At 28.0% G+C, this 19828-nt stretch overlaps 1 protein-coding gene across 2 annotated transcripts in view; it reads left to right on the top strand.

Moving 5' to 3' along the window:
• Positions 1-19828, top strand: part of LOC107438883 (diuretic hormone receptor) — a 235922-nt gene that overhangs the window by 118301 nt on the left and 97793 nt on the right. For both annotated transcript variants that reach the window (XM_043039188.3, XM_043039187.3), the window contains exon 5: positions 11211-11311. In XM_043039188.3, the coding sequence (XP_042895122.1) occupies positions 11211-11311 (101 nt within the window). The remainder of the gene's footprint in view (positions 1-11210; positions 11312-19828) is intronic.

Below are 19828 nucleotides of genomic sequence, written 5' to 3'. Positions count from 1 at the left end.
ATCGGTCTACGTAGTTTGTAAATTGAATAAGACATCTGTCCTAAACTTGTTAATTCTGAAGGATCTGTGTTCCAGGAAAAATATGTGAGTAACTAATAATTGCTCTAAACTTTTAACATCTTTATGAAGTAATCCTATTTACTCTATTCTAAAAGGGGCATATAGGACATTCCGAATAAAATTAAAATAAATCAAGAAACTTTTAAATTAAATCCAAGTAAGTTTTAGATAGTTAATAAAAAAGTATCAACAATTTTCCATACTTTTACACTCATAAGACACAATGCTAGTAGTTTTAAAGTTGTTGGACAGTATAATAATTTCAAGGCATAAGAATTGAGCTCTTATATGAACAAAAATAGAGATTAACAAAAGAAAACTTTTCTCTTCGCTAGAATGTAATAAGTTGTATAATTAGTGCTGTGCAATCCCTCATTTTAATTTGAGAATATTTTTTCAAATAGAAATAAATTACTTTCTTTCTCACTCTCAGGGAATATATATATGGGTGATTCTCACGAAACATGACATTTCACTGTCCCTTGCTCCAAGATCTAATACTATAATACTAAAAGAACTTTTTCTTAAAAAAATTAACAAATAGCATTGCTGTTAGCATTTCAAAATGACTTTGCACTAGCATTGACTGTTTTGTATACTTACGAAATTTAATTGAATATCAAAATGTCATTTTCCTGGCATGTCCCAAACAATATTTCCAATAATAACTAGCTTCAAAACTTCCCATACATTTTTCAAAGTCTAACTTTTTTTATCTTATCCTATGTAAGCATTTCTAGAATATACAGAGAGGGTATTGTTTACTAAAACTTTGCTTAGAATAATTTTTTCTGTCAATAATTTGTTTATCCCATGAAAATCTATTATTTTCCTGGCTACTTTTATTTAGTGATTTATAACCAAAATAGATAGCGCCAGGAATCAATATCTTATGTTAATTGATTGATTAGATACCCTCCTATCTGAACATGTCTTGTTGCATGAATAAAGAACCAATTTTCTGGCTCATTTTTTCAAGGTCAGTAGGTTTTTATGCTGTCATTTTCCTGGCTTCTTGAAATCATTAATAACAAAAACTACATAGATTTATCTGAGTTATTTTAAGAAATACTGTTGTTTTCTGCAGAATATAAACGTCTTAGGTCAAAATATTAAATTAAAGTAAAGTTATATGCTATAAAATGACGAATTTGTCATTATTCTGGCTTATGAATGCTAGAACATTGAAGTGCTACCAGAAATTTCTTTTTAAAAGCTAATTTTTAAATGCAGAATAATCTTTTTTAATACTGTAAGAAGGGAAAACAAATATTAACCTAATACAAAGTTTGTGTATGATTGTAATAAGATTGAATGTAATCAAAGTTATTTATTTATTTAATGATTGATTATTATACGCAGTTTTATTCTGTACATATCAGCAACAAAAATGTTTTTGTTTCTTTCTACAGTGGATAAAAAGAATTAATTTAGGCAATTTATGGTTCATCTAACATAAAGGCTTAAGTTGAGTTACTTACTATTAACTTAAAATCACTGTTTTTTAAAATTCTAAGGCAATAAGTCATTTTCCTGGCTTTCAAGATTTGGTGAATTTCTATTTTATTTTTTTACTCGAGCAAATGTCAATAAACTACACTGCAGTCTATAAGATATAATTAAGGTAGCTAAAGAAGTATACAAAAAAAATTTTAGATTATTTTAAATACTTTTTGAGGACTTTTTCTCTTACATTCCATGATCTTGAAACATTTGTCACACACGGAGTGGTGCTACTCAACAAGTTTATTAAATAATTTATCATGCATACTTTAACTTCGTTCATCACGCAATCCCAATTCAATACAACGTTGAACAGTGCTGAAAAAGAGCGATAGACTCTGAATTTATTTTAATAATTGGATCTAAGAAATGACATGCATTTGTACTTAATACTAATAGTTAATAAGGGTGATCTCAAATATGTTAATTAATTATTACAGGCGATATTTTAAACTACGAAATCAGGAATAAAAACGTACGTTTTTTGGCAGATATATCCTTTTTTTCGAGGGATTCGGATTGCTTATCCTCAATGTATGGGAGTTAGATGCATTCTAGGAAATGTGGTCCTAATTGTTAGGTCAGGAGAGCGGTTGAGAGTTAGAACCACTTAATGTTAATTATACTTCTTGGGTATTTCGCTATATTCGAAAAAATTTTCAAAAAATTTGTTAATTATTAAATAGTGGGGACATTAAAAATAGATTTCTTTTTAAAGAAAGGGTTTAAAGTGAAGCTTAAATTAAACTAAACTGAGGAAAGAGATAAAAATAGAACTTATTTTAAAACAGAATAAAAAGTAAACTAAATATGCCACTAATATTATTGTAAACCGACAACATTTGTATTGACTAAAGCTCTTAAAGAAAATCTAACATGCTTTTGCTTCATCAGGTAATTTAAATCTGTCAGAACATGGAATAGAAATTCATGAAATACTTTTACACGCAATAAATTTCAGAGAAAAGTATTATTTTTAAGCATTTTAGAGAAATACGAATGCATTTTTGTGTTACCACAGAAAAAGAAGATTAATTCAGTAACGGACAAACGAAACTACGAAAATGGATAATTTTATTTTAAGAAATAAAATAAATAAGTTTTATGTTCAAAAACTATTCTTAAAACTTTACTAAACTTATATTCCCTCTGAAGTCGTGGCGTGCCTTAAACTATATTCTTTGAAAATGAAAAAGGTCAGCAATTTTACTCTCGAATTCAAGAAGGGTTAGGATTTTTACTTGTAGGATTAGTTGTTGTTTTACTTGTTGGGTGCCATTGTTGGTATTAAATTATTCAACAGTATCTGATTTATTTTTGCAAACGTTAGTCATTTGTCTTATTGCCAATCTTTTAACTTATACGCCCTTTCGCTTAAGTAGTTTTATACTCTATTTTTAAGGATTACAACTCCTAAAATTACTGATTGAAAGCTTTTGAAAAATACTAATTACTATACCTTTTGGAAAAATTTAATATTTATACTTTCTAATTAGCTATTTTCTACTTAACCTATTAAGGAGTTAATTACGGGATGAAACATTAACATTACTACTAAGATATAAAATATTTTTTAGAAAGGTTTATTTTTTTTTCATAAATTGAATCTCATTTAATCTCTTGAGTCTCTGCCACTTTTCAAGCTTTACCGATCTATTTTTATAACGCGTATGTTAATTTTTTACTATCACCAAAACACAAATTAATATTCATATATTTATTAGTTTATGTTTTCACATAACAAACTAATTGAAAATATCCATTAAGAGTAATCATAAAAATTTTAGGTTATTAATTTTTATAAATAGTAGAAGCAGTAAATTTAGCTTTACCTTTTAAAGTAAATTCATTAACCATATGTGATTCACAAAGAATTAAACTAACATTTGCGCTACAGTTTAGGATAATTTAAGCACTTACGCAAAAATGCAGCAACCTAATCTCGTAATTTCTTGCATTTGGTTATGCAAATGTAGAAGCAATTTTGAAAAGAATTCCTCTCATGTAGGTCATTAGGATAAATCTTTATGTTTGGCTTATAAAAAAATTTATCGTAAATGAACTTTAAATATTTAATGGACTTAATAATCAGTTGTGCTAAAAGTTTCCAGAGCTAAATTGTTCAAACATATTGCATTTCTTTTATGTAGGCATAAAAAATTTGGTTTTAGTTTGTCTGTCAATTTTTTGAGTTTCTTAATTGAATAGGGTAGATTTAATCAAAAAGACATTTAAGCATGACGAAAAAAATAACTTATTTGTTTCTGCTTTTTTTGGGAGGGGAGGGGAGGGGGGTTTGGAAGCTAATATTCGCTCAATGTAGTTTAGCTGATTGTATATTTATGAACGGTAAATACAAGCTCCATGTTTCGTTTTGAAAAATGAGTTTTAAAATGAACTTAGGCAAGATATTAATTGTATCCTAATAATGCAAAGAAGAACGCCGAGACGAAGTCGTTGAATTTTTTTAAATTTACGAAATGCTATTATCATTTGTATTTATTCAGTAACCTTAGACGTGCAACTTTTATTTTTTTTAATTCATAATCTTAGATTGAGAAAAGAATGTTCTTTAACTTCAAGCGATGTTTCTAGTCTCTATTCCACAATGTCTATTCTAAAAAAAATTTCTATTTCTATTACACTGTACAAGCTTTTGCGTAATACGTATTCGAATTCGTTTCTGAAAATGATTACTTTATTTCAAGTTAATACCAAATTTAACTTTTACACACTTTAAAGTATATATTTAAATTGTAACAACAATAATAGTTAAGGCTTACACTAATCTCAGATCGTTTTTTTACAACAACGAACATGGAGAACAGTTTATTGTTGAAGAAAGTTGTGTTTTTCCTTACTCCGTAAATTTCGGAGATAATTATTGTATATTTACATTATTTAACTAAATTAGTGTGTGAAATGGAGGTAAGGCATGTTTTGAATGTATAACAAATGCTTGTAGATCATTTTTGTGATTTTTAAGGTGCGTGTTCACAATAGTGACAATATGGCGACCAAGTCGTGGTTTGTTTACAAACTGTCCACTAGTGAAATGTAAATTCCTCTTGTCGAATTGAATTGATTAACTTTTTAGGGCCTATTTTATATCAGATAAGTTTCAATCCTTCTTACTTATAGATGAAAAATATTAATTTCTGTCAACTATTTACCAAGTAGTTTAAATCCTCTTGTTGGGTTGATTTGACTAACTACTATCGTATTATTTGATACAAAAGGCATGTATGTTTTAGTTGTATGGTAAAGGTATTTGCGTTCTCGTAAAATTTACATAAATCTATCAATCGTATTAAATATATTTATAATATTTAACATCCATTCAATTTGGTTTTGTTAAGCCTAATTATTTTATATTGTATCGTAAAAATCACTTTACTGATTCTTATGTGTATAATATTATACAATAAATTTTAAAATTAGTAATTAAATTTAGAACAGGAATAAATTTTTCATTTAAAGTTGATTTAACATTTTAATTTAAAATTTAAATTCAAAATTAAAATTTAAATTCAAAATTAAAATTTAAATTCAAAATTAAAATTTAAATTTAAATTTAAAATTTGTAATTTTAATTTTTTTTTAATGAAAAGTGGTGTTAGTTGAAACGTAGTGGAAAAGAACATTCTCGGTGTTCTTGGAGCTTCACTACACCAGGAACTATCTTTGGTTCATGATGAAGTTGAACACTTACTGAAACACACTTTGTTGTAAAATAGTTGCTACCATACACAAAACATTTTCAAACAAAACAGTCAAATAACCATAAATAAATGGTATTCAAACTGTTAACTGTTAGAAAAACCGTTTATTGATTGGCTACTTTAATCTAATATGATTAAACAACCAGAACTTAATCGTTCCAACTACCTGATGAAACAACTTAGTTCCTTGCTGCGGGGTACATATTATAACCGAAAGAGCTGATGAGTCAATCTCATGACTGACAGAGCTTGAATTGAAATTCCAGCATTGACAACACAATATTTTCTTTATTGCCTTCAACACATAAAGAGTTTCCAGTGTCGTGCATCCCTTAATTTGTGCCCTTGGACTTTTAAAATACGATAATCTCATTCGCGCAAATCTGGCAGCAACATAAAGCTGGTTAACACAAAAAAGTCTAATATTTCCCATATCTTACGATAAGTGAAATAACCTGATGAACTAATTAATCTACATTCCTAATTAATGTTCATTTCCTAATCAAAAGTCAAACTCTAATTCCCAGATAAATTTCCTTTTACCGATTTTGAAAGTATGCTAGTTGTAAGTGGTTAAAAAACGGTATTGCAATGCATCCATGGTATTTTAACCATACTAGCTGTGTGTGGTGTCAAACCCGTAATGGTAAAAAATTTTCTTTTCCGTAAACTTATTGTTGATAGGATGGACAGAGTGCTGCCGGTTATTTTACCGTAATTTAATAATGAAAATTCTGACAGTGCAGGATATTATCGTTTTTGTCAGCACAGAATAATGGACTTAAAGAGTTAAATTTTTGTGCAAATAGAAGAAATAAGGCTTGCAGTGGATTTAATTAACTTGATTTGATGACCATGAACACGTAGGGTCTCTTCACACGCAAAAATAATATCACGCATGAAAAAAAGTCTTATAAAGCTAGACTAATGTTAATGTACCTCAATTCGAAAAAAATAAGAAGTTTTTTTTTGTTTATATTATAATTATAATTTTTTATATTGTAATTTTTTTTAAATGTTGTTGGAAAAGATAATCATACAATTAATATATATATATATATATATATATGTACTTGAAGAGTGATATACTTTGAGTTAAAATATCTAGCTTTTTAATAGGTTAATAGAAATCTATGTTAAATCTTAAGCTACAATTAAGGCTTTGGCGATAATTTGTTACGTTTAATTATAAAAATGATTTCAATATAGAAATAATAAAATCAAGCTAATTTATTCTATATGTACCTTGAATAATGGAGTTTATAAATTAAAACATTTTATTTTCCTCACATACATTAAAATTAATAATACAAAATGTTGTTAAATAGTTAAAAAAAAGATTTTTTGAAGATTCACAATAAAAGCTGCAGCAATAATTGCTAAACAAGTGCTAATAGTTATTACTACTTTTATCCACAAGTCAAATCTCCAAGCACATCAAAAATGTCATATAAAAGTGGAAAATATAGAATAGATATTTCAGATGAGGTTAATAAATGCACCGTAAAAAATACCAGCTCTCAGAATCGAAAAAAATGTCCACTATTTATGTGTGAAGGCTGAATCTTGCTATCAAACTTTTGAACACTTCGAAACTACCATGGGCACTTAAATTGAAATGACAACAACGGAGAAAAATTCAAAAAGCTATTGAAGAAAAGTTGAGTCGACAAAAGACACCAATGAGCTAAAAAACATATTTACAAATTGGATGAAATTTACCTAGATGTTAAAACTATCTAATTCCCAAAAACTAATGAGAAATTCTCCAGCTTTTCTTCAGGTTATGGGCACCCTATAAACCCACAAAAGAACTGCCTGAGAGGTAAGAGGACTGAAATTTTAGCTGGAGCACTGTGCTAAAAGCATCGTAAACCCACAAAATTTAGCAAACCCTATAAACCCACAAAAGAACTGCCTGAGAGGTAAGAGGACTCAAATTTTAGCTGGAGCACTGTGCTAAAAGCATCGTAACAAAACGTTTTCTGATTATTACAAGAAGACTGTTTCGTTATTTGAAATTTGATAAAATTGAATTTTTAGCCACTTTTCTAACAGAAGTGCTAAAAAATTTAACTACATTCGAAAATCATAAAATTTTTATATCTTCCTACAAACAACAAAAATAGCATCAAAATAAGGTCATATATCTGCAATCATATTATCAAAATAGAGAATTAATACTTAACGGAAATTAAGACCAGCTTTCGACTAGTTAGCGAACTTAAATCGTAACTGGGTTATATGCTTGATAATAATGAAAGTTATACTTGTATCCTGACTGCTACAATCCAATTTTACCTCCTCATAATATTCATTAGTCAAAATTTGACCACTTTCTGACTTGCTAACTATACTTTAAAATTACTTTATGACTAGCTAAATTATTGAAGTATTAGGAATAATTTATACATAATTGTTTCTTAATTCACCCATTTATCTTTTAAAAAACTGCAAAACCTCTTCCAAGAGACCAAAAAAAATCAATTTTACATTTAATAAATAAACAGCTATTTCTTTAATGATATCTTTCGTTCTTAATGTTTTTATAGTAAGCTGTTTGCTAAATTACTGAAGTATAAGTAATAATTTATGTACAATTAGAATATGCATAATTACTTCTTAATTCACCAATTTATCTCTTAGAAAACTGCAAAACCTCTTCCAAGAGACATAAAAAAATTCAACTTTGCATTTAATATGTCAAATACAATCAGCTATTTCTTCAATGATATCTTTCGTTCTTAATGTTTTTATAGTAAGCTGTTTGCTAAATTACTGAAGTATAAGTAATAATTTATGTACAATTAGAATATGCATAATTACTTCTTAATTCACCAATTTATCTCTTAGAAAACTGCAAAACCTCTTCCAAGAGACATAAAAAAATTCAACTTTGCATTTAATATGTCAAATACAATCAGCTATTTCTTCAATGATATCTTTCGTTCTTAATGTTTTTATAGTAAGCTGTTTGCTAAATTACTGAAGTATAAGTAATAATTTATGTACAATTAGAATATGCATAATTACTTCTTAATTCACCAATTTATCTCTTAGAAAACTGCAAAACCTCTTCCAAGAGACATAAAAAAATTCAACTTTGCATTTAATATGTCAAATACAATCAGCTATTTCTTCAATGATATCTTTCGTTCTTAATGTTTTTATAGTAAGCTGTTTGCTAAATTACTGAAGTATAAGTAATAATTTATGTACAATTAGAATATGCATAATTACTTCTTAATTCACCAATTTATCTCTTAGAAAACTGCAAAACCTCTTCCAAGAGACATAAAAAAATTCAACTTTGCATTTAATATGTCAAATACAATCAGCTATTTCTTCAATGATATCTTTCGTTCTTAATGTTTTTATAGTAAGCTGTTTGCTAAATTACTGAAGTATAAGTAATAATTTATGTACAATTAGAATATGCATAATTACTTCTTAATTCACCAATTTATCTCTTAGAAAACTGCAAAACCTCTTCCAAGAGACATAAAAAAATTCAACTTTGCATTTAATATGTCAAATACAATCAGCTATTTCTTCAATGATATCTTTCGTTCTTAATGTTTTTATAGTAAGCTGTTTGCTAAATTACTGAAGTATAAGTAATAATTTATGTACAATTAGAATATGCATAATTACTTCTTAATTCACCAATTTATCTCTTAGAAAACTGCAAAACCTCTTCCAAGAGACATAAAAAAATTCAACTTTGCATTTAATATGTCAAATACAATCAGCTATTTCTTCAATGATATCTTTCATTCTTAATGTTTTTATAGTAAGCTGTTTGCTAAATTACTGAAGTATAAGTAATAATTTATATACAATTAGAATATGCACAATTACTTCTTAATTCACCAATTTATCTCTTACAAAAATGCAAAACCTCTTCCAAGAGACATAAAAAAATTTCAATTTTGCATTTAATATGTCAAATAACAATCAGCTATTTCTTCAATGATATCTTTCGTTCTTAATGTTTTTATAGTAAGCTGTTTGCTAAATTACTGAAGTATAAGTAATAATTTATATACAATTAGAATATGCACAATTACTTCTTAATTCACCAATTTATCTCTTACAAAAATGCAAAACCTCTTCCAAGAGACATAAAAAAATTTCAATTTTGCATTTAATATGTCAAATAACAATCAGCTATTTCTTCAATGATATCTTTCGTTCTCAATTTTTTTATAGTAAGCTGCTTGCTAAATTACTGAAGTATATGTAATAATTTATATAAAATTAGAATATACATAATTACTTCTTAATTCGCCAATTTATCTCTTAGAAAACTGTAAAACCTCTTCCGAGAGACATAAAAATTCTACTCTGCATTTAATATTTTAAATAAATAAGCAGCTATTTCTTAAATAATAGCTTTCGTACTTAATGTTTTTACATTAAGTTGTTTGCTAAATTACTGAAGTATTTGTAATATTTCGACGTAAACGTTAATTTTAAAAGAGTTTATTTAATAAAAGACATTTAATATTTAAATCTTTTCAATTATGTCATGTTAATCGTTCTTGATATAGTTCTTTTAACAATATTTATCTTCCAATTTATGTTTCTGTGCAGCATATTGTTTGGGATAAAATCTCGCTCATCGCTTGAGACTCATGATACTTTTTCTTCCATAATTTTTATACACTTAAGTTTTAAGTTCCTTACTTAGAAAATGATTAATCTTTTAGAGCTTACACTAACAAGCGCTAACTGACAGCTTGAGCACAGAGAATGATTTATGAGGCTCTAGAATAATTTTTATGTTTTCTTCTTGTCACAATTTAGTTAAGACGTTCATTCGGTTTAGGTTTAATGCTGCTTTTTTTCTAAAACGTCTTAATTAGTTTTACTCTAAATGTATTTCGAATGGTTTTTCTTCCAAACTATTCGTTTAATTCTCACTTTTTACGTTATCGAGATCTTACATCTTTTCAGTGAGGAAACAATTTTGAAATTCGATTTCAGTTTATCGTAAACAGAGTGAATCGGTAAGAATCGATTTTTTTAACGCAGAAATGTTTTTTATTCTAAACGCACTTAATAGTTTTTTATTCCTTTTTTTCATGTACCTATTCTAACAACAATTTAGAAATTAAATCTCATGCACTGAGGAAGAAAATATAGTCAAAACTGCACTTAAGTAATGATTTTGGTTAAATTATCAATAAAATAATGTTTTGTAATGTATGATCAAATTTAGAAAATGTGGTGACATTTGGTAACTTTAATGATAATCAGGGCAGAAAAATTATTTTTATAATTAAATTTACTTTTCAGTTTTGTATTTCTTACTAAATGCGCGGTGATAGGAACTATAATTCTGAAAATCAAAATTTCCAGTAAACTATTACCTTAAGAACGGAAAAATCACCAAATGAATGGTTTAAATACCATATATTTTGAGATTTATGCCATATATTTGGTTTTAAAAACTAGTAACAAATTCTCTCCATTTTTTTTATTCAGGATTATATAAATTTAAAAAAAAACGATATTCATTCAACAAAAATTTTAACTCTATAAGTTCAGTGGCATTAACTTATAATGCACGCATACAAAATCTGAAAACAAAATCCTTAGTTGGCACGAAGTTATATCAGTCTGAAGTTAAGCTCAATCTTTTATCTGAATTTTCTTGTGCAAAAATGGTTTTATTCTAGGCCTAATTTATTTTTTAGTTTCTGGGTCTAAAGCTTTAAGAAGGTAAGCTTGACAGATCTAGACACCTGAGTACCAAATTTTTTCAAAATTTGAAACGTGAAATCGTATTAAAAAAGAAAATTTAAAATCTTCTTTGACGAGAAAATAATTGTTTCGAATGCTCTTCTGTTTGATAAAGAAGTTTTTATTTAATCCATACTAAATCATATTATATAATTATAAAACATTCCTTTCTTTCAGGGTTTATGGGATGTTAAAGATGCTCACACTATTTATTCCATTGGATATGGATTATCATTGATTGCTCTCGCTATAGCATTGTGGATTTTTCTATACTTCAGGTACTTTCTTTACTCCTTGTATACTTGAAATATACTTGATATACTTGGGAAAAATATACTTGAGGGTGCCCCTTGGCGAAATTAGTGACTTATGTTTGGCGCTATTCCTGTTTGCGCGGAGCACCGGGGTAACAGGAATGGCAGCCAAAACATAATGATATTTCAATAAAACATTAGAAAATTTCAACAAAACATCGGCCAAAACTTACAATGAACCTAATATAAGCAAAATTAATAAACCCACTAAAAAGGATTTTGAATCGAAGCAAAACTTAATGGAGTAGGTGCAGAAAGAAAAGGAAGAAAACAACTCTCTTCTTCTTGAATATTCTCAGATTCAGGTGCACAGAATTATCTAATAACAATTAGATGCTCTCTAAATTTATCATGAATAGAATCTGTGCACCTCCGACGAAATACGAATCGAAAATGGCGTCAGTAATACCGGACTAGCGGTGATATTTTTTTCTTAAATCCCTTTTTACGACTGCCCACATACCTTCGATCTTATTGACCAGATTCAAAAGTAACCTTACCAGCCGGTATCCAACGTAGAACTAACGGACCTCTAAAATTACATATATCGTTGAACATTTAAAAATAACGCTAAAATCTAAACCAATCAGAATCACGATTGGGTTTCAACATCGCCTAGCTTGGCAATCAACCTTGCCGAGAATCAAGGGGCACCTTCAAATATAGTCTACCCATTTTAGTAATTAAATAACTAACTTTTATGTAAGCTGTTCGAAAAATTTTTTTTCAAATTTGATTGAATAACACATTAAATGAATAAATGGACTATTTTTTGTTGTTTCTGCAATCCACAAAATGAAATACGGATCGCTTCGTATGACTGTTGATCTGATAATCGATTTCTTAAGATTAATATGCAATCTTAAGATTATTAATCTTAATTCTTAATCTAATCAAATTTAAATAAGAGGAACTAAATTTGAGAAAAGGAAAAGGTGAGTTTAGGCAAGCCTAGATTAAGCCATTAAGTTACAATTGCTGGAGAAAAAACATTCAAAATGTCAAAATGCAAACAAATTATTAGAAGAGAACTTCTCCATTGCATAAGCCTAATTAATTTATTCCTTCGTATTAATTATTTCCCTAGTAATTTATTTTCATTTTGATACTTGAATTTCGTTTCAGCTTCTTTTCGAATTTCTTTTCAGCAATTGAAACTTCATGGCTTACTCTAGGTCTGTCTGAACTCACTTTTTCTATAGTTTAAAGTTCAATTTAGTTATGGAGGTGAGAAAGAATTTGAGATGGAAAGATTCTTCCGCGATATAGTGTCCTCTTAATTGAAAGAAAGATTTATCTGAAATATGCAAATTTACTATCAAAGACCAGGGAGTTCAAGGTGCTATGACCATTTTTTAAGAATTGGATTGATATAGAATTTAAAATAGAGTAAGAATTGCTTGCTTTTATGTGTTAAAAGTTACTTAATTATTGGGGACATTTATGATTTATCAGACACTGTTGTGATCAGGATTTACAGACCTCTGATGAATACAATATTTTTAAGTTCCAAAAAAAGAAGAAAGCCTAATGTTTCTGATAAAAATAGATCAAAACGTTATCGGAGTCAAAAAATCATGATTTTTTGACTCCGATAACGTTTTGATCTATTTTTTGATTTTCTAGTAGCTAAATTTTATGAAATGGAAAGTAGAGTTACATACTTTTGTGCAAAACTTAACTAAAATATTTCCATGATTTTTTGAGGCACCGAAATCACCAGGGCTTATAAATTCCAATGCTGAAAAAAAGGTATGGTCAAAACTACTAGAATATGGTCAAATTTACTGTGCTTCGGACTCTTTGTAAGCATCCAAATATTCTGTTATTTTTACTGAAGAACTTTGGTAAGTTTTATAGTAAACAATAAGAATTTTTTTTAGCTTATGTACTAAAATTTTGTAAATGTGGTAAGTTTGGTAATTTTATCATAATACCTTACAGGGGTTCCTAACCCTATGCCCGCGGGCACCATGGCGCCCGTCGATCGGTCTAGGTGCGCCCGCTGCTTATGCCCAACTATAAAATATTTTAGTGTTCCATTTTCCCATTAAATGCTATGCAAATACATACTGAAGTACACTGGCTCAGTAAAGACAAAGTACTTGATAGATTTCTACATTTAATGGAAGAAATAAAAAGTTATCTTGCAGCCCAAAAATCAAACATTTTATTTTTAGAATTAAGAGATCCTCTTTGGCTAGCAGACTTGTCTTTCATAACGGACATAATGGAAAAACTAGATAATTTAAACTTGGAGCTGCAGGGAAAGGACAAACATATACCAAAAATGATCGAGGCTATAAACTCGTTCAGAGCTAGGATAGTTTTGTGATATCACATTTGAAAAATGAAGCCTCTTTTGCATCTTCCAAGCATGGAAAAAAATGATAGGTAACAGTGAAATTGACTTATCAGCATTTGTCATCAACCTCCAATTGCTTAAAGATCAATTTGAAAAGCACTTTCAACAATTTAATATCATCGAGCCTTTGATAACATTTTTGTTAATTCTTTTAAAAACCAAATAAACGTAACCGTAATAGCAACATACATTTCAGAATTTCTTCAAGTAAAGCGAGACGAAGTGGAGATAGAAATTGTGGCTCTTCAGAATGACATTATCCTCAAAACTATTATATCAGATGAGAAATTCTGGAATATAGTTGAAGGAATAAATTCCATTCTTAAAAAGAGCAGCACATGAAATAAAGTCGTTTCTTGGTTCCACATACTTGTGTGAATTATTGTTTTTGACTATGAATATCATAAAATCAAAATATAGATCCCGACTTACAGATGAACACCTTGACGATAGCTTGCGAGCAGGAATTTCATCATATTCTCTCAATTATAAAGCGCTGCCCAGTGAAATGCCATGCCAAAGACCACATTGACTGTATTTTATAAATAATTTTTATACTTCGCATGTTTTGAAAGCAATTTAGTAATCATTTATTTTACACAAGAATATTAATACTAATTATATTCATATGTTAAGTTAATTTTTTCAATTAAATTTTTGTGCATTATATGTAGTGTGTATTATTACCTATGTCTATCAACTATAAATTTATCTTGAAAAAATAAATGGTGCCCGCCATTCGTCCGATATTCTGGTATTTGCTCTTTGGAACGAAAAAGTTGGGGACCCCTGCCTTAGATCATGGCATAAGAATCATTTATTCGGCTAAATTTACTTTTCAGCTCTGCATTTTTTACTGAATGTGCGGTAATAAGAACTAGAATTTTGATAACTAAAACTTTCGTTAACAGTTACCATATGAAGTGGAAGAATACTAAATGAATGGTTTAAATACAGTAGTTTTGGGTTTTATTAGCGAGATTTATGGTTTATGAATAAGAAATGTAATTACCATACTGCAGGATAAGTTTACCAGAATTTGTTTCCTCGTGTAGCAAAAACTTTTTTTTTAATTGCTAAGTAAGACTGGAAAGTGTGTCCACTCTGATTAAACGTACCTTATTCTTTATTTTAAACTTATATAATGGGTAATAACTGTATTCTGAGAAAATACGGTCCCCACATTAAAGTCGAAAAACGTTATAATATTTGAGATCCGTAAAATAATTTTGATTTCGCGTACTTTGAGAAATGTTTGAAACTACTTGCACGATACTAATAATTTTTCATGGAATTATGAAACTCATTTATCATAAGATAATTTCATACAGTAAATAGACCATCTTCATAATTTTTTTTCCTCTTTTTCTATTTAATGATGATCGAAAACCACATTTAATATTATTTGAAATCGTCTTAAACTTCGTAATCTTAAATGAAAGGATACAAAATAATATTAGTCAACTTGTCAATGAGACTTGTTAGTTCGTAAACTTTTCGAGAGATTCTCATGAAAATTTTAAAATACAAGTTTCTAGCTTTTTATTACTGATGAAAAGGTAAAAGAGAAACAGCTTGAAAAAAATTTTGACTTTAATAAAATTATTACTATAATTTCAAGCTTATTATGAACAAATCTTTGATGATCAACACTTAGGTTTTATAGATTATATATTATATAATGGTTACAGTTATTATACAATGCGAGTTATTTTTGGATTGAGAAAAACGGGAATAAATTTTAAACATTGTATTTTTTACAAAAAAATATATTAAAAATGAAATTCTAATAAAACGATTTAAAATTGTTCCTGTTATTTCTGCATACAATTCTATTTTTCTTATGCATACATAGAATCATGGAATACGTATATGAAAACTTTTGTATACCATGTATACCTACGTATATGTAGCTTTTTGTGTATATAAAAATAATTCATATTCATAACTCAATTTTGTGTATATACAATGCTCAAGAGAGCAAAATATTCAAGACATTAAATCTTTTTTGATAAACTTACGTGAAGAATAACTTTAAATTGCTAGAAACTATTTCTTTTAGCTATAGAAATAATACCAAATCTTTTTATTTCTGTCGAAGTTAATAAAGAAATTACTTTTAAAGCAAAATATACATTAAGCAGTTTTACTGCAAAATCTAGAAAAAAATCTTAAAGACTAAGATTTTGAAACATTAAAAAGCTTTCTAATGCATCAAAGCGAAAAATAAAAGTAAAATCCAAGTAAGCTGTCGTTTTTCTTTTGTTATCATGCCAAATTGGAATAAGTTGGTTTCTTTTATACGTAAATATAAAATATGATAGCGATAAAAGGAAGAATTATTACTTTGGGTGTCGAGTTTAGCAATATATTTTGACTTCCACTTATAATGTATTAAGAGTTTGTTGACATATTTATCTTTTCATTCTTACATGAGTGAAAAAACATCAAAAATATGTTTTCTTTCTAAATAATAACATATTGAATGTGAAGATTGCATTAAGTTAAAGATTTTTTTATCTATACTTTAATTTTAGAAATTTATTATGAAATATATCAAGTTGTATTTAGATCGTAATAAAATTTAGCTGACTGCATAACAAATTTATGTTTTCACTAAGGCTGGGATAACGTAGTTGGAAGCACACTGGACTCATGTTCGTGAACAAGAGTTCGAATCCTGCCGGCCGAAAAAACCCGTGTATTGATTTCTCTATTCTGCTGTTGTTGTTTCGAAAGACACTTAAGCAAGCTAAGCTTGTCAGTCATTGGCCTTTTTCGAATTAAATCAGGAAGGTGTGCCTTTCATTGGACAAGAAAGCACCGCAAGGGTGAAAATACGTCTTTACTCCACCCCACGGACATATGACATCACCACTCATTCGTGAGACCACTTCCTCTATTTAGTCATAGATCTGAAGATGAATAAAGTTTCTCCAGATCCCTGTACTCAGCGACAGACCACAGAACTTCCGATTCCTCAGATTTTACGAGCTGCATATCACATGTACTCGATAGGACGCATCTTTGTCAAGGATCGAACCCCGGCCCTTTAGGACTCTAATCATTCAACTACCATGAAAATATTATGATAATATCGAAACAAATATGATTATATATTATCGTATTTATGTCTATATTATTATAATATTTCTCTTGTTATTTTCATTTAAGCATCATATTATCATTTAAACCTCTTTATTCGTTTTAAACCCCTTAAGTCAATTTGATTTGTTTTTTAAATTTAAAAAGAAAATTGCTACCATTATTCAAAAAATCGATAAATTGAATACTGTCTCATATTTTTGTTTTACAAAGCCAGATCTATAATAAGTTTTAAGAAAGAATTATTTTGAACACTAATGCGTCTGATGCATTGATTGTTAGTTTCATAGATATATTAAATTTTTCGGATTGTTTTATCATTTGAAAGACAAATTTGTTAAATTCATTAGAGTTTGTAAATTTCAGATTCATTAATATGCATTCGTAAAGGTATATAACCATCTAATACATATAAGGGTGTTATTAAATAATTCATGACAGATTGATTATTAAATAATTCATGTACATAGCCCGGTACTTTATATTGTCAAATTCAGACTAATCATTTTATTATAATATAGCTGCGGGGAATGGCATTGAGATCAATTAGGCATTAATCCTAATAATAATTTATATAGAATAGGATTATCCTACGAACTAAAATAAATTAGAAATAGCACAACTCTTCAGGTAAATAAGGAATATCTTAACTATTGAGATACATTAGAAGCATTTTAAGCATTAAAATAGACATTTGAAGTATTTAAAACATTGAAATGGACATTAGAATTATTCTAACTGCTTAAAAAATGTTAGGATTATCCTAATCATTGAAATTGATTGGGATTATTTTAACCATTTAGATAGATTTAAGTTATATTAACCATTGAGATAAGTTAAGATTATTCAAATCATTGAGATTGATCAGGATTTATGGGTAGGATAGATATGATATACAGGTGGGATATATATATATATATATATATATATATATATATATATATATATATATATATATATATATATTATATATACCAATTAATTTTCTATGTACCGAATTATATATGCCTATATATATATATATATATATATATATATATATATATATATATATATATATATATATATATATATATATATATATATATATATATATATATATATATATATATATTATATATACCAATTAATTTTCTATGTACCGAATTATATATGCCTATATATATATATATATATATATATATATATATATATATATATATATATATATATATATATATATATATATATATATATATATATATATATGGGATAAATAAGGAACCAAATTACTGAAATAAATTAAATCCTCCTAGCAAGTGAAATATTTTATATGTGATAACTGAGTTTATTTCAGGTTATTTATTGTATTCCCTGTTAACCAGTTTATTTCGAAAAACTGACTTTGTTACTTTATGTTTGATTTCACTTAGATATTTTATAGGGAGAATATTAAGGATTAGCATAGTAAATAACAGCCCTCATCTAAAAGTAAATCTTGATTTAAGGAAATCTTTATTTGAATCTTAAAATCTTTAAAAGTAAATCTCTATTTAAATCTTGAGTCCACAAAATGTCTGAAGTTATGACATATGAATTTGCAATGAAAAGGCACATTTCATTGCAGGTATGAAATTATTTCTTTTTTTCAAAAGAACCTGTAATATCAAAAATAAATTAAATACCACATAATGAAATAGATCATGCAAAACTCAAAATAGAATTACATATTTAAGACAAAGAAAATTTTAACTCAGTAGCTTTCTTAATAGCTAGTATTTAAGTTTAACGTAATCTTCCCTCGAATTAAACCCGCATTTACTTATCAGTCATATTATTCACTTTCGTCTTTCCATTATCCGGAACCTAATGGATTTTTCATTATTTTCTTTCACTTAACGAACCTAATTCATCTATCTGAGATTGCATCTGGAAACGGTCCACGTTGCTTCGAATTCCAAACTAACAAGACTCTCCGAGAGAACGAGAGAAATAACGAAAATTATCCAACAATTGCTTTCTCCGAGATGTTCGGCGTCGACAAGTCGAAACATGTTCCTGGTGGAAATAATCCAAACTCATTAACTGACTGAACTTGCTTTCTCTCGTCCACGCATTCTCGTCTTCAGACAATCTTGTCTGCGAAATTTTTCATTCGAATATAAAAGCAATCATTTTAGAACGTAAAATATTATCCATTGTACACGGATTCGGTTACAAGTTTTCCATAAAAGGAAAAGATTATTTAATGTAAAATTTTTGCCAAGAATAACTGTGTTCCACAATTCTATGTACCTAAAATATTATGTTCGAATAGTATTTTATTTAAACGCTTACATTTGGTTTGGTTTCAATGTAATCGTTATGCACTGTTAGAAATTTCCCGGAAAAAATGGTTAAAGAACAATTTATTTAATTATTATTTTACCTTTTTCAGACAAACAGTCACGCAACTATAAATAAGATGGTATTCAAATTGTTAATTGTGAGAAAAACCGTTTATTAACTGCTTTCACCTAATACGATTAAACGTCAGAATTTTATCCATTTACTTAGGCCCTTCGTAAGAAATTCGCTTAGTTCATGGCAGATGAGTACAAGTTTCATTCAAAATGGATAATCTGTTAATCCCATGATCCGCAGAACGGTGGTTCGAGACCCAGCGTTGATGCCACAACTTTCATTCCCTTCAACTCTTGAAGAGTTTCCAGTGTCCTGCACTTCCAAATTTGTGACCTTTTACCATAAAATATGATACTCTCATTCATGCTTAGATAACAGCGCTATAAAGCTGTTTCTTTTTTACTGGTTTGAAACCATAGTAGTTGTAAATGGTAAAAAAACGTAAAGGTAAAAAAAAATGTGCTCTACCATAAACTTTACTGTTAATTGGATGGGCAGACTGCTGCCGGTTATTTTACCATAATTTTAGAAGGAAAATTCTTATAATGTATGAAAAATTATAGCATTATAGGAAGTACTAAGAATATTTTATCAGGAATCAGCAACATTGACTTTCCAACTACGATGTT

Source organism: Parasteatoda tepidariorum, chromosome 8 (genome assembly GCF_982258835.1).
Source record: "Parasteatoda tepidariorum strain Cologne lab strain chromosome 8, Ptep-v5.0, whole genome shotgun sequence".
NCBI classification, from domain to species: Eukaryota; Metazoa; Arthropoda; class Arachnida; order Araneae; family Theridiidae; genus Parasteatoda; species Parasteatoda tepidariorum.
Note: the sequence above shows the minus strand (reverse complement) of the source record. Positions and strands in the feature narration are given on the sequence as shown.